This window comes from Nesoenas mayeri (genome assembly GCF_963082525.1).
Source record: "Nesoenas mayeri genome assembly, chromosome: 1".
NCBI classification, from domain to species: domain Eukaryota; kingdom Metazoa; phylum Chordata; class Aves; order Columbiformes; family Columbidae; genus Nesoenas; species Nesoenas mayeri.
Genome location: NC_137541.1, coordinates 211,771,525 through 211,788,144, shown reverse-complemented (window position 1 = coordinate 211,788,144; position 16,620 = coordinate 211,771,525). Strand labels below are relative to the sequence as shown.

The 16,620-nt window shown below is 45.3% G+C and overlaps 1 protein-coding gene across 1 annotated transcript in view; it reads left to right on the top strand.

Annotated features, from left to right (window-relative positions):
* Window positions 1–11,961: 11,961 nt before the first annotated feature.
* Window positions 11,962–16,620, top strand: part of FAM168A (family with sequence similarity 168 member A) — a 98,168-nt gene continuing 93,509 nt past the window's right edge. The window contains exon 1 of the mRNA XM_080361064.1: window positions 11,962–12,043. Within this exon, the coding sequence (XP_080217190.1) occupies window positions 11,974–12,043 (70 nt within the window). The 5' untranslated portion in view covers window positions 11,962–11,973. The remainder of the gene's footprint in view (window positions 12,044–16,620) is intronic.

The following is a 16,620-nucleotide window of genomic DNA, read 5'->3' as shown; positions in this document are numbered from 1 at the left end:
GGTGTGCGTCTGTAAGTCGCGTAATCAATGTCTAACGCTCTGGGATCTTTGTGGAATATTCATAAGACTTTATAGAGTTTATAATGTAAAGCTGCGAGGCTACAGGCATCTCTGCCTAAACCCAGGTTTTAAGCTTACACCTAAATGTGTTGTAAAATAGCTGTGGCACTGAATTCTAGGAATAATTAAATTATCCGATAAAGGTGATACCTCACTATCTATTTGGATGTGCAAAGTGCTTGATTTGGTGTTGGTTTTGGTACAAGACAGCAACAAGTGTATGTTTTCATGTCTTCGTTATGTTATTTATGGTGCGAAGACGTCAGTATATTTTGGAGGATGTATAACCCAAAGATTATACATTCTGCCTTCACTAGAACTTTTGCCTTTACACTTGTAAATGATACCAAAATGATATTACTACTGAAATTATATTTAAAAAGCAGAAAGCTTAGACAAACGGACAATTAAACACATTTTGTAGAGTTGTGGTGGCCGCACGTGTGTAAAATTTGGGGTGACCTGTTGGCCATCACTCTGTTAAATGTTCAGAGTCACCTGTTCAGTGACTCTGTTAAATTGCAAAATTGCTTTCTCACAATAGGGATGAACATGAAATTAAACCGTTCCGTGGCAAACGGGAACTTTTAGGCATTTTTTGTCGCCATAGCATCAAAGGATTGACAGAAAAGAAGGTTTTTATCACTGCTACAAAGCGTTGTCACTGTTGATATGGAGGCTCTGGTATCCTTCAAGCCAAAGCAAATGTGAATGACAAATTAGTTAATTAAACTAATAATATCATTGCTGGGCGCCCTCTTGGGTTTTAACGTGTAATATCCTTCGACAAGTGAATGTGTTAACATTTTGGTATTGCTTTGATCAGAAATACCTGTAGTTGCGACTGGAAATCCTACTTCACTCTCGGAACCAAGAGCATCGTCTCCTGTTGGATTTACCTATCACATTGTTAATATTTTGAATAAAACATCAGGATTTATTTCTTTCCTACACTTAAATACTGGTAGCTCGAATGGCTCTGCGTATCCTTGACCTTACAGGACAAATCAATTTGAGGTGAATAGAAACGTTTGCGTGTGAAGACCAATATTTGCTTGGCTGCTCCAGAGCGAGCTTTTCATTTTAAACATTTCCGAGCAGCCCCAAAGCCTTTTCTCATTGTTTTTTCATTCACATCGGCATACATTTATTTTAAAGAAGTGAATGACTGCTCTGCTTTAATTTCTGCCGTGCTATTCAACCCCTAAAATTGCCTTTTTTCCCCCGGATGGAAAACGGGAACGCAAAGCTGGGTTGTCTGCCCAGCCTAAATCAATGGGGATTTAGCAATTCCTTCTTGCCAGTATAAACTACAAGGCGTAAGCTCCTTCAGACTTCGCTCAATCTCTTCCCGCTCTTTAGCTGAGGAAGAAAAGTCCGGAAATGTATGAAAAGCGTTAATTGTTGACTTTTTGTGGCCTTTCAGCCCTTTCCTTTGTGCGGCCTGCAAAAGAATTCGTGGTTCGGGCCTCCTGGGCCTGGAGATATTCACTGGGAACCGGAGGGGAACAAAAGCACTTGCAAACCCCTCTGGAATGGTAGAGTGAAAGATTCTTGGCTTTTACAGTCATTATGAAATGAATATGCTAATTGATTGCATCTTGCTTGTGTTATGGAGTCGTATCATACATTGGCTGATCTTGGTCTCCTGTCTCTCGCTACCGACCTTCAGTAATTCCTATATGGAATGTTTAACTTGTGGTTGAGACCACGTAGACTCATTTAAAGATTTCAAGTGATTGATCGTTGCCATCTGATGCAAACTTTCTTTCTCTTTTGCTGGTTATATGTTGTTTTAGCGCATATTTTTGCAGCATCCACAAGGTCTGGGGAGACCTTAATGTGGCCTTTCTGGACTGAAAAGGGGCCGATAAGAAAGATGGGGACGGACTTTTGAGCAGGGCTTGTTGTGATAGGACAAGGAGTGATGGTTTGAAACTAAAGGAGGGAGATTCAGCACAGAAATAAGAAATTGTTGGCCCTGAGGGTGGTGAGAGCCTGTCCCAGGTTGTCCAGAGAGGTGGTGGATGAACCATCCCTGGAGACATCCCAGGCCAGGCTGGACGGGGCTCTGAGCAACCTGAGCTGGTGCAGATGTCCCTGCTCATGGCAGGGGTGGCACTGGATGAGCTGGGAAGGTCCCTTCCAACCTGAACTATTCCATAATTCCCTAAATATCATGTAGGGCGTATGTGCAGAAGGAACGCGGTCATGGTAGGGAGCGTGGATGCTAAGCGTCACCTCCTTCATCAGCTCAGGAGCATGACATAGTTTGGTCGTGAAGGCATTTGAGTTTGGGCAGCTGGTGACATTCGTGGGACACTCTGATGGGACAACGATCCCCACCAACACCACCAACCTTCAGCCAAATCCATGCAAAGCTTTGGTGGACATGGGGAGGGGAACAAGCTGTAGAACGCCCCGGCTCCAACTCCATTTTGATATTTGAGAGCTAGAGGTGACTGAATAAATCTTTGGGATTCAAGTCGAGTTCCCACATAGATATAAAATATTTGCACCATTAATCTTCATTTTCCCCAGTTTTTATATCCCATCTTTGTCCATGCGAAGGACGTCGTTAGGAGGAGATCGTTAGAGGGCAACGAGGAACGGCTATGGCTGGAAGTCATAAATGACCCAAACCCTGCGGCGCAGTGGATTTGAACGCTGCCCAAATAAAGCCGAGTGGATCGTGACCCATATATTATTAAATGACATCTCTGCCCTCATCTGATTTTAATTCCAGGAATCTTGTATTTCTGGCGTGTCGACTTTATACGGTGTAATCCGTCCAGGTCCCAGTTTAGGTCTTGATCCTGCCGCAGTGCCTGGGAAGGATATTCAGGATACTCAATATTCAGGATATTGTTGGAAAGTGATTCTCCCATACTGCGGGGAGCAATTACAAAAATGATGATTAATGGTAGCGGTTGGAAATTTTGGAGCAAAACAGAAATTAAAGTGTGTCTTATTTTAATAATTTTAAAGAGCTTGGAAGGGGAAGCTTATATTTGTTAGTAACGTAAATTATCTTTTTATGAACATTATTTTTGTGTCTGTAGGGGAAGGAGCGATGGAGAAAGGGAGGAAGGGCTGAAGCAGCTTGAGAAGTCTCAGATAAGAAAGATAATTAAAAATATTTTGCTTTTTTTAATAATGACTGGGTGATATTATGGGATCAATGTTTATAAGCCAGGGAAATTTTCTAACCAAAGCCTCAATAATTTTATGGTAGGTCAAATTCTGCAGTAAGTTAATTAAAAATGTTGTTTGGACACTTGATAGTGCTTGTCTAGCATCATAGATAATAATCTAAATACATTTTCATGGTCCTGTGAGACATCAAACATCATCTGTTCGACGATTTGCTATAATATAGATATACATTGATGGAAAAATGTGAACGCTGCCCTCACCCCCACTGCCCCGCCAAGGTTTCTGGTGTCCTACCAAGTGCCAAGGAACCTTCTGAATGGAGACCATTTGGAAAGACCAAAATCTTTGGAAATTGGTTATGTCTGATGCCAATAAAATTCCAGCCTGAGAATCTGGAGGAAGGTGGAGGTCTGAGAAATGAGCTACAGCACAAATGATCACAGAATCCCAGAACGTCAGGGTTTGAAGGGCCCTGGAAAGCTCATCCAGTGCAATCCCCCCATGGAGCAGGAACACCCAGATGAGGTTACACAGGAAGGTGTCCAGGCGGGTTGGAATGTCTGCAGAGAAGGAGACTCCACAACCCCCTGGGCAGCCTGGGCCAGGCTCTGACACCCTCACCAGGAACAAGTTGCTTCTCAGATATAAGTGGACCCTCCTGTGTTCCAGTTTGAACCCATTACCCCTTGTCCTACCATTGGTTGTCACCGAGAAGAGCCTGGCTCCATCCTATTGACACTCACCCTTTAGATATCTGTAACCATGAATGAGTCCCCCCTCAGTGTCCTCTTGTCCAGCTCCAGAGCCCCAGCTCCCTCAGCCTTTCCTCACACGGGAGATGCTCCACTCCCTTCAGCATCTTGGTGGCTGCGCTGGACTCTCTGCAGCAGTTCCCTGTCCTGCTGGAACTGAGGGGCCACAACTGGACACAAGATTCCAGGTGTGGTCTCCCCAGGGCAGAGCAGAGGGGCAGGAGAACCTCTCTGACCTACTGACCACCCCCTTCTAACCCACCCCAGGTCCCATTGGCTTCCTGGCCACAAGGGCCCAGTGCTGGCTCATGCTCACCCTGCTGTCCTCAGGACCCCCAGGTCCCTTTCCCCTACACTGCTCTCCAACAGCTCGTTCCCCAATTTGTACTGGAACCTCCAGCAAATCTGTGCTCAGCCTGGTCTAGTAAGGCAGAACCCGCTCTATCAAAAGACTTTTCCTCATGGAAAATGTCCCACGCTATTGTTTGTGGAAAGAAAGGAGCAGAGAGAAGAGTCTTCAAACTGTGTGTCCTGGGAAGTCTTTTCGGCCAAAAAACAATGAAGTCGGACTGTGAAGATAAAAGAATCAAGACAATGAGCTGGAGGAGGACGTGGCTCAGCTGGAGAGCAGAACGAGAGCACTAAATACAGGTGTGCAACAGGGTTCATCTCAAAGGGAAAAGCTGGCAAGGCCTCAAGTTGAAGAAATGAATAGGGATTAATCAAGGAGGATGTTTGAGAACTGCTGAGAATGGTTATGGACACACAGGTATGTTAGTTATTAAAAAACACATTTATTTTTTGGTTACCTCCTGGTGAAACCCTTTAGTCTTGCAAATAGCAAAGAATTTACAGCACAGAATTCATCTGCATACAGACCTTTTCATTGCTGAGCCCTTGGGACACCTCGGAGCAGCCGGATACAAACGCACGTGCCGTTCCGATTGCCAAAGTGGCGCGACAGGAGGTATCTGCGAGGAAAATACATCGTCAGCGTAATTAATGAGTAATGCAGCTGAGTCACGTTCAGAGCCTCAGGAAAGACCGCACACAAACGGCATTGAGTTAATCACCACCTGTACTGCCGACTTCAACGCCGTCCATATTCACACATCAAACGTCTTGATTGCGTCGGGTGATGACTGAGCTTCAAATCTGGTTCCCATCAGCAAAGAATCACAGAATGGTTTGGGTTGGAAGGGACCTTCCCAGCTCCCCCAGTGCCCCCCCTGCCATGAGCAGGGACATCTTCACCAGCTCAGGGTGCTCAGAGCCCCGTCCAGCCTGGCCTGGGATGTCTCCAGGGATGGTTCAGCCACCACCTCTCTGGCCAACCTGGGACAGGCTCTCACCACCCTCAGGGCAACAATTTCTTTCTCATGTTTGGCCTGAATCTCCCTCCTTTAGTTTCAAACCATCCTGTGTGCGGTAATATCAACTGCTAGAATGTTTCTGAACTGCGGCTTTGCTGCACATCTTCATTTCCACTGGAAACACTCCCAGAAAGAAAGGGATGCAGGACATGACCATGAGCAAGCCAATAAACCTGAAATCAAACCTGTATATCAGATGTGGAAATGCTTATTACAGAATCATAAAATCATTTTGGTTGGAAAAGCCTGTCAAGTTCATCGAGTCCAACCGTTCCTCTACTACCCCATGTCCCTGAGAACCTCATGTCCGTCTGTCCAGCCCTCCAGGGATGGTGACTCCAGCACTGCCCTGGTCAGCCTGTTCCAATGCCCCACAGCCCTTTGGGGAACAAATTGTTCCCACATCCAACCTCAACCTCCCCTGGCGCAATTTGAGGCTGTTTCCTGTTGTCCTGTCCCTTGTTCCTGGGGAGCAGAGCCCGACTTCCCCTCAAGGTCTTTCTTGTTATGAAGGGCCCAAAACTGACCCCAGGATTCAAGGTTTGGCCTCCCCAGTGCCCAGCACAGGGGGGAGCAGCAAATATCCTCTCAGGATGGAAGAAAAGCTCCTTGCCCGGCTCTTCTTGTCAGCTGCCACCTCATGGGTGCTTCTTCAATAAAAATGGCAATATGAAGATCAATAGATGTATCAGGTGGATGGTTTGAAGACCATGATGACCCTTCTGCTCCAACTTCATTAATTTATGAAGCAGGTTTGGTGGAGCTGGAGATTGTGCTGGGGATTTTACAGTTATCCGTGTTAAACAAGGCTGGAGCAGAGCAGATATTTTCTCTTTCCATCAATTTTTTTTCGAATTGCATTTTATTTTATTAATAAAAGATGAACTAGAATTGCGTCAACTTTGACCAGATTCTTTTCTAAGGTCTTCAACTCGTTAAATATTTTGCTTTAGGTGAGATATGTTCAACCAGCTGTTAGTTACGGTGTAGCTAAAAAAGGGCTGTATTAAAAAGGAGCTGTTGATTGTGGAAAACCACGTTGTGTTCTGAATCTGAGCTGTCACCGCCTAAGTTTTGGGGGGAAACGTAGGACGTAGCCTTGTAGTTTGCCTAAATGAACCTTTAGCGGATGAATTGGAAGTTAATTTAATTAGCGATCGGCAGATCCCAAGCGACGGTCAAGCTTCAAATGACTTCACTGCAGAAATGGTTCAGAAAGTTATTGGAATTTTGAATGTAGTGTAAGGTCAGGAGGTCTTTCCATGTTCAAGGAGGCTTTGTCTGAATACTATTAGCATGCCATTTGTATAAAATGAATTTAAAGAGGCGATGTGCAGATCAATTAAAGAAAGCAAAGCAAACCAACGATAAAGAACAAGAGGGAAGGATATTCTCATTGTCTTGCATCTGTCGTGGTTTGAAGGTAGTGGTGATACCTGTGCTGGTTTTTGAGTGTTCCTGTTGGAAGGAGATGAAGTAGATCATAGAATCACAGGATGGTTTGGGTCGGAAGGGACCGTCCCACCTCCCCCAGTGCCCCCCCTGCCATGAGCAGGGACATCTTCACCAGCTCAGGTTGCTCAGAGCCCCGTCCAGCCTGGCCTGGGATGTCTCCAGGGATGGTTCATCCACCACCTCTCTGGCCGACCTGGGACAGGCTCTCACCACCCTCAGGGCAACAATTTCTTCCTCATGTCCGGCCTGAATCTCCCTCCTTTAGTTTCAAACCATCACCCCTTGTCCTATCACAACAGGTCCTGCTCAGAAGTCTGTCCCCATCAGATGATGTTCAGTTTTGGGCCCCTCACGCCAAGAAAGGCCTTGAGGTGCTGGAGCGAGTGGAGAGAAGGGAACGGAGCTGGTGAGGGGCTGGAGCACAAGTGTGATGGAGCAGCTGAGGGACCTGGGGGGTTCAGCTGGAGAACAGAAGCTGAGGGGAGACCTTCTGATCTCTGAACTGCCTGAAAGGAGCTTGGAGCCAGGAGGGTCGGGCTCTGCTCCCCAGGAACAAGCGCCAGGAGCAGAGGAAACAGCCTCAAGTTGCGCCAGGGGAGGTTGATGTTGGATGTGGGGAACAATTTGTTCCCCAAAGGGCTGTGGGGCATTGGAACAGGCTGCCCAGGGCAGTGCTGGAGTCACCATCCCTGGAGGGTTGGACAGACGGACATGAGGTTCTCAGGACATGGGGCAGGGACAGGGGTGGGGGAACGGTTGGACTGGATGATCTTGAGGGGCTTTTCCAACCGCAGTGTTTCTATGACTGTGTCGCAGGCTGTCACCAGGGATGGAGGACAGAGTCATCTCCCCCGAGCGGCAGCAACAGAACACCGTGCAGAGCACAAAGCTCAGCTTTATCCAGAGCATCCGAGTGCGGCTCTGCAGCCACCTCACAGCACATCCAGTTCCAGCTCCACATTCAGACTACAAACATTTTCATTTCCCTGCTCGTGCGGTTCAGAAATCCCTCTTGCAAACTCCATTTGGCCGGCGCCTTGGCGTGGTGGCCTCCCATAGCCTGACCTCTCTCTTATTAGTGTTTCTATTTACCCTTCATCTGCAGTAATTCCCTAGTGTGATGGAACCATGGCATCCGCTTTCACGGGGAAGGTAAAATAGACGAAAATTGAATGTTTTCAGGTATCCCGAGCCTGTTCACCAGCAGCTTGTTCCCATGGCATCCCTGCTGGAGCTTCTCCTTCAGCTTCTTGCTGGGGTCTCAGCAGCTTCTAAACAACAGAACATCCCTGCCCTGGGGCTTAGGAACCAGTGGAAGCTCCGTGCAAAAGAGCAATACTCATGTTTGCCTGTTTATAATTCATTTGTATTAGTCTGTTTGTTGTATATTCATAGCCACGAGCAAGGGCTGCAAGTTATTGTGGCGAAGGAGGTTTAATTTTGCTAATCCTGTTTGATTCCTGTTCCAGCGCAGCTTTTCGAATGCCACAATGCGCTGGCCGTAATGAGTTTAAAATGTATTTTTCAGCCATATTGTCTCGCGAAATGTAATGGAAGCTCCACTGAATGCGCTTTAATACTGGATGCTGAAAAGAAAGAAAACCTTCCATCTCAAATGCTGTTCGCGTGGACTCTTTCATGCTGGCTGGAAATAACACCCTGCATACCAAGCAGGGACGAAGCACAAACCTCTTCCTCACAGTACAATATCGCGCTCGCCATCTTTTTATCTCGGCTAAAAAGCATTTTCTTTCATCCTTCTCGATAAGAGCGTTTCATTTTACCATTCGGTCCGACACCTCAAGCGAGCCAGGTGTATGCAGCAATTTTCAGCAAATTATGATGTATTTGTGCTCTTTACGCCCAGAAAAGCGTGAAAGAAATGACGACTGCGTGGGACAAGGGGCTTTAGAAATGCAGCCGTGACTCCATCCTCACCCAGGAGCAGGTCCGGCTGTTGCTTTTTAGTTCTAGGTGGAGGAACAAACGTTTGGTTGGAAGGTAGAGGGAAGAGGGACCCTCATAAACGTCATTTCTTGGGTAGGAAGAGTCAGCTGGGGAAGAGAAGGAGAGAACAGGGCTGGTGCAAGATGGACCCATCACTTTCTTGCTCTGTTGCAGAACATCCTGAGCTTACAGACCCTCTGCAATGGCCAACGTGAAGGGCTGTGTGCCCGCACTTGGCTGTGGAAGAGGATGGAGCTTTTCTGCAGCCAGTGGGTGTTGCCGCAGGGATGTCACAGAACCCCAGAATGTCAGGGCTTGAAGGAACCTGGAAAGCTCATCCAGTGCAATCCCCCCATGGAGCAGGAACACCCAGATGAGGTTACACAGGAAGGTGTCCAGGCGGGTTGGAATGTCTGCAGAGAAGGAGACTCCACAACCCCCCTGGGCAGCCTGGGCCAGGCTCTGCCACCCTCACCAGGAACAAGTTGCTTCTCAAATTTAAGTGGAACCTCTTGTGTTCCAGTTTGAACCCATTGCCCCTTGTCCCAGTGGTCCCCTGTGCAAAGAACATCGTTCAGCCCCACGGGTGCGTTTGTTGAGAGCTTTGGGCATCGTGCTGTTAGTTGGGTGGCCAGATACCTAATGTGGAGCCTGGATATTGACTTTTCTCCTGGGAATATGAGGATGGTGGGATGGGATCAGATTGAAGGTCCTTGCAGCCTAAGAACCTGACTGGAAGGGTGTCTGGGGAAGAGGAGGAGTTACTCCGTCCCTTGGGAGGCTTTGGACATCCCACCGGCCTGGCAGCGGGAGGCCAGAGGAGCCATAGGAATGATGCGAGGCTGGAAGAGCTTTGCTGGGGGACAGGTGAGAGAGTTGGGGTGTTCAGCTGGAGAACAGAAGCTCCAAGGAGACCTTAGTGTGGCCTTTCCAGACTTAAAAGGGGCTGATAAGAAAGATGGGGACAGACTTTTGAGCAGAACCTGTTGTGATAGGACAAGGGGTGATGGTGTTAAACTAAAGGAGGGAGATTCAGGCCAGACATGAGGAAGAAATTGTTGCCTTGAGGGTGGTGAGAGCCTGGCCCAGGTTGGCCAGAGAGGTGGTGGATGAACCATCCCTGCAGACATCCCAGGCCAGGCTGGACGGGGCTCTGAGCAACCTGAGCTGGTGAAGATGTCCCTGCTCATGGCAGGGGGGGCACTGGGGAGCTGGGACGGTCCCTTCAACCCAAACCATCCTGTGATTCTATGAGACACTTAGGGATGTGGTTTAGTGTTGGACTTGGCAGTGTTAACAGATGGATCTGATGACCTCAAAGGTCTTTTCTAACCAAAATGATTCTGTGATTCTCTATACTGTACGCAGACACGTGTTTGTATGGTTTGAGTTGTACGTTTGAGTGCATCCTGTATCCACCACATCCTACCCTGAAACACCCTCCTGTGTTGAACAGGATCCATACGCAGCCCAAAAGTCGCAGTTTTGGTCGGACGCTTACACAAGCTGATGTTCATCATCTCAGGGACAGATGACGTTGGGTTTTCTCCTGTATATGAGAACTCAAGCCAAAAAGCAAACACTTACCAGGACGGGCTCACCGGGACACCCCAGGGCCATAAACCCCTTACACTGGGGTGTAAATCCCCCGCTATAATATCTCAGGGATGTTAAATTTTGCATTGATTTTCCTGTTGATCTTACAAGCTCCATCGTGCGTTAGTGAAGCTGCTGGTGTAAATACATCTCTTGGTGGAGCTTTCTCTTCCAGCTTGTTTTACAACTACGGTTTCCTTTGCTTTGAGAACTGCTGAGAGTGGAGGGAAGGCTAATTAATTAAGCAGTAATTGTTGTCAAGTCAATTGGTGCTAACATTTAACATCTGACTTGTTTCATATCCCGAGGTACAGCGGAAGGAGTTAATGACTTAACAAATTGTGCATCCATCATGAGAGACTTGTTTGGAAAGAACTGTTTTGTTTATGAACTGTAAAATAATACATTTTTTAAAAAAAATGCACATTTTCAAGCAAGTTTGTTGAGGTTCTTGTGTGAAATTGTCACTAGATAGCTGTGGAGACAAATGCGCCGCCTAATGAAGCTTAATGACTGATTTTCCCATTAATCAGAATCGAGAATGTGCTTCATTAAGATAATTAACTGAGCCACTTGCTTAACTGACAGATAGTAGACGCAAATCCCCAAGTCACTTGCTTTCCTCTAAATAAAGCTCACAAGAAGCGAACCCGGCGCTACTTCGGCATCTTTATTGCAGAGGTAAACAGAAGGGCTGGTTTGTCTCGTTGCCCGCGTTACCCTGTTTCCCTGAAAATAAGACAGGGTCTTATATAGGGCTTATTTTCAAGGGTTGTCGTATTTTTCCATGAACAACAATCTTGAACAACTAATCAACATCTATTCAAACATGGCCATGTCGTCACATTCTGTCACATCTGTCCTGCTGCATTCTATTCCCAATTAATTTTAATTTTACATGTGTGGCTGCCTGGACACTATCTAAATTGACTTTTTAATGAACTGTAACTAGTGCTTATTTTTGGAGTAGGGCTTATATTTTGAACATCCTCAAAAATCCTGTAAAATCCTCCTAGGGCTTATTTTCGGGGTAGGGCTTATTTTGGGGGAAACAGGGTATATGTCCATGGTGGCATCTCCCAGTCTTGTATGCGGTGGGTGGCCCTGGGTGCCCCGTGCACCAAACCTTGGGCTTGAGTTTATGGGAATCAGCTCACAAATATTTCACCAGCAGCGAATGGTCTTTTATCTGCTCATTTTGGAGAGGTGAGGTCTTCATGGCGGTTGGTTTTGTCACCTAAGAGTGATGAGCTCCGAGGAGGAGGAGGATTCTTTTGTCTGAATTTGTGGCTTCTCCTCTTTGTTCATCACAAGCTGGACATGGGGTCGCAAATCCTAAGCCGCTCTGAACGCAGAGATATGTAAAATTAATCTGCTCCGGGTACATTTGTAGGCAGAAGAAGTTAAGGGAATTAACTGAAAGATCCCCAACTTGAATTATTAATTACGCTACCTGGTTGTAATGTCTCGTTGTAAATCCTTTTCCATCACAGCTCACTGTGTCTTGAATTATAACGGGGTGACGCTATCGTGTAGCCAAAGACTCTTTACACAGACAACTTTTTTGGAGATAAATTGAGGTGATTGACTCAATTCTGCTTTTCTTTTGTCCTCAGAGCTCCCGGTCTTCCACCATGAACCCTGTTTACAGCCCCGTCCAACCTGGGGCTCCCTACGGAAACCCGAAGAACATGGCGTATACAGGTAGGACCGGCGTTTGGCAGCTGTTTCATGAATGTCTGTGTGCGGGTGGTCGTTAATGAGTTAATCCCTTAATGAAGGGAGAGTTCTCATGAGGGAGACAGGTGGGAATGTGACTTGTAGGAAAAACGCTTGGGTGAAGCCAATACAAAACTCTTGGGTGAAGCCAACTCAGAACTCTTGGGTGAAGCCAACTCAAAACTCTTGGGTGAAATGAACGCAAAACTCTTGGGTGAAACCAACGCAAAACTCTTGAGTGAAACCAACTCAAAACTCTTGGGTGAAACCAACTCAAAACTCTTGAGTGAAACAAACTCAAAACTCTTGGGTGAAACCAACACAAAACTCTTGGGCGACGCCAACGCAAAACTCTTGGGCGAATCCAACGTGACAAAGTCAGTGAGAAGAAATGGATCTGAATTCACAAGGAGAGGATGCCCTGGAAATTCTAAAGAAAAGGATCAAAAAAGGTTTTTTTAGAATAACAAAGCATGTAAAAAGTTACTACGGGGTCAACTGGGAGCTGGAGGATTTGCCTCCGATGTTGATCGTGTGATGTAGGAATGAAAATCACGCGAGCGAGAGCTCAGGGTTTGGAGAACATGTGGTTGTTGTTATAGGCGTTGATTTAATCTGCGTTATTGATGGATTGTTTTGTTTCCAAGTTACGCTTAGCTTGAGTTAATCTTACATTCAACAGCAAGTTGGGTGTCTAAAGTCCCTCTTTAGAACAGAGTTGTCTCAAAATGTCACCTTTAATACTCAAAAAAAGGCATTGAAATATGTTGATCATAATTATGTAACTAGTGGGGAGCTGAACGGCGCTGATTTGGAAAGAAAATCTCAGTTCAGGCGTATCTGTGGTTTCATGTTTACTGGCTGCTCTTCAGATCTTGGAAGCACCTTATAAAATCCGCCTTAAAATGCTCCTTCTAACATTTTGTTGAATATAATTAGCTATTAATATAATATAATTAGCTACCAAGTGTCCTGTTGTGTTGAAACTTCCTTCTTTCCATTTGCGTTGCCAGTTGCGGGTGTTGACTTTGACCTAACGTGCGAAATGGGAATGGATATTAAATACTCTCGGCTGCTTCATTTACAGAATATTCTCATTGACTTTGATGGTTATTTCAGCTGGTGGAGAGGAGAACGGTCGATACTCTGCGTTTTGCCCCGTTTTTATTCCACTTTTCTTATTTCCCCATTGAATTTCTTAGTGTTGCTTTGTCTGAGATACTCGGAGGAGCTTTGGTCTCACAGTCAAAGCATTAGAGGTTCGGAATAAAATAATAGTGAATAATAGTCTCTTCAAAAATATCAGCGATGCAAGAGACCTGCGGATTCCAGTGATAGATGAGCCCGTGAGTGCACAGTTATTTTCCTACAACAAAAATAACAGCAATTTTGTGCTTTCCAGCACAAGGATGGTTTGGACAAGAGGCCACTTTTCTCCCACTTTGATTTGATTTGATTTTAGCATGTGTTCACATCTCCACCTTCATATCCCTGCAATGTAGATGGTCTAGATCTGCTTTCACCCCATCCGGAATGTTTTAGAAGCTGCTTTCTGGCACTTCATAAGATGATTTGATTTAAAAATGGAGGTGCAGATTGGGTAGAATTTGTACCTTGACCTTTCTGGAAGGAGGATTTCTGGTTTGGATGAGTGAATTCTACACGACTGCTTTCTGAATAAATCAAAAGGCAACACAAACAGGAAATTATCTTAAAAACTCCTGCTGATTAATCACCATGAAGATTCACAGAATCACAGAGTCAACTGGGTTGGAAAAGATCTCAGAGATCATCCAGTCCAACCCTTGGTCCAACTCCAGTCCATTGACTAGATCATGGCACTAAGTGCCATGGCCAATCTGAGTTTAAAATCCTCCAGGGCCGGTGAGTCCAGCACCTCCCTGGGCAGCCATTCCAATGCCTGACCACTCTCTGCACAGAATTGCTTTCTAATCTCCAGCCTCAATTTCCCCTGGCAGAGTTGAAGCCCATGCCCCCTTGTCCTATTGCTGATGCCTGGGAGAAGAGCCCAATCCCCACCTGGCTAGAACTGCCCTTCAGGTAGTTCTAGAGAGTGCTGAGCTCCCCTCTAAGCCTCCTCTTCTCCAGACTAACCAAGCCCAGCTCCCTCAGCCTCTCCCCATAGGGCTTGTGCTCAAGTCCCTTCCCCAGTCTTGTTGCTCTTCTCTGGACCCGCTCCAGCACTTCAATCTCTTTCCTGAGCTGAGGGGCCCAGAACTGAACACAAGACTCCAGGTGTGGCCTCCCCAATGCAGAGCACAGGGGAAGGATCACTGCCCTTGTCCTGCTGACCACGCTGGTTTGGATCCAGGACAGGACACCATTGGCCTTCTTGGCCACCTGGGCACACTGTTGGCTCATGTTGAGCTTCCTGTCCATTAGTCCCCCAGGTCCCTTTCTGCCTGGCTGCTCTCCAGCCACTCTGTGCCAGCCTGGAGCTGCAGGGGGTTGTTGTGGCCAAAGTGCAGGACCTGCCACTTGGCCTTGTTAAACTTCATCCCATTGGAATCAGCCCATAATTATACCATGCAGTTAAATAAATATATAAAAAATATATATATATGGTAGGGATCGTGGCCCCCATGAGACTGGTTTCACCCCAAACCATCGTATTTTAGACATTTTAGCCATTTCTTTCCCAGAATTCGTAGGAAATGGAGATAAATTAATGGCAGATGTGCCAAACAAAGAAGAATTTGGAGGCAGATCAGACCGGAAAAAATCTAACGAGGTCTTGAGTTCTGTCAGTGGCAAAACCAAGAGGGGAAGATACAAGTGACTGTTGGAACATAGGACACTGAAGCAGAAATTAAAGGATGTTTATAAATGATTTATAAATGATTTTTCCCATTGTAGAGGTGTAAGGAGTCAGTGGGCTGAACTCTTACGACACAACTCCAAAATAGAGTATTAATTAAAAAAATACAAAATAAAAATAGCTATTTTCTTTGCTAAGCAAATAGTATTAGAAGAACATTTAAAATATGATTTTGTTTGAGTATTTAGTGAAAGGCCTGGAGTTTTATTGCAAAAAAAAGGGGGAAAATATAGATACTTTATATCTCAAAGACTGGCAAGTCCTGCGGGTGTTCTCAACAATTATTAAGAGAAAGCAGCCATGTCTCCTGCGTTACAAGTGTCAGGCTCTATCTAATTCTTAATTTCTATTCTTTGTCTTCATTTACATTGCTTTAACTTCTATCATTTAGCTACTTATCAGTTCCTAATTAACCACAAGCTAATAAAAACACCCAAAGTGTAATAACGTTGAGGTAAAGGTTTTGATCTGACTTTCTTCTCATTCTCGCTTCTTTGTTGGTGGTGGGTTATGGAGAGAGGTCCATTTAAAGAGAAATAAAATGTAGCAAATGGGCTGCTGGTGTGTTAGGGGCAATGAGACACCCTTGGCACATACTCAACAGGTTGACATTCCATATACATTTATTCAGATTCTTAATTTTGCCATCCTTGAGCCTCCTTAAAGGAAGCGTGAAGAACAGTTTATTCCCTGATTTTTAAGGTGTGATCTTAATTAGATTAATTTTTATGGGAAATTATTATTTTCTTTTTATTTGAAGCTTTTAAATAGAGTTTCTTAGTGAAAGAAGAAGTGTTAAATTCCCAAGGGAAACGTTTATCGCCGGATTTGTGCTCCAGTGGTTGCTTCCACTTTGCTAATTCGCCATATTTTAGAACATCACCGGTGAATGGTGGTTGAGTGTTGTTTACTATTCAATTAAACCAACCTGTAATTAGCTTAAACCTTCTGTAAGCTGCTGTTTTAATTGAGGTTAACTTTAAAACGGACTTAAGTGCTCTCATTTGCCTTTTTAGTAGTAGAATTCACTTTACCTGCCCCAAATGTGCTGGTTTTCCTTTGTCACGTATCTCATCTCATTCTGCGGAATCAGGGATGAAGAATCAACATCTCCCAGAACTTCTTCAACTTCAAGCCCCAAACCATAAAAACGTTTATTGCAGTTCATACCGTTATCATTTTCCCTACCAGAAGCTGATTAAAACACCAATTAGACGCTGTGATTCGTGAGCCTTGGGTGGGTGAGACTCCGTGTTCGTTGTCGTTATTACTGAATAATAAATGATAATAAAATCTGAGAGCCCGAAGATGCGAAGCTGGTTAGAAAACCTCCAAGGAGTTGGTGTCACTTCGGTGCACGACACTTTCCCAGTCCTGCCATTGCCACAATGCTCAGAAAAGCTGTTTTCCAGCTCAATTTTTGCTGCTGGAAGCCCTTGGTTCGGTTCAGACAAACCTGTTTAGATTCTACGTGTTGTGAAGGAATGTTGCTGTTCCTTCCCCGCTATACTTAGGGAAGGTAAAATGCTTTTATTCAATAGATTATTTGAAATTTTAAAAGGAATATGACAAGTTCTGTCTTTTTAATTTCTCACTCTTTATCTATTCATAAAAATCTCTAAACAATATGGATATATTTTCATCTTTCTTTGGCCACAAATTACTGATGAGACCATTCCAGGTGACTGTGCCCTTCCACCTTTTCCCACATCCAACCCTCCAC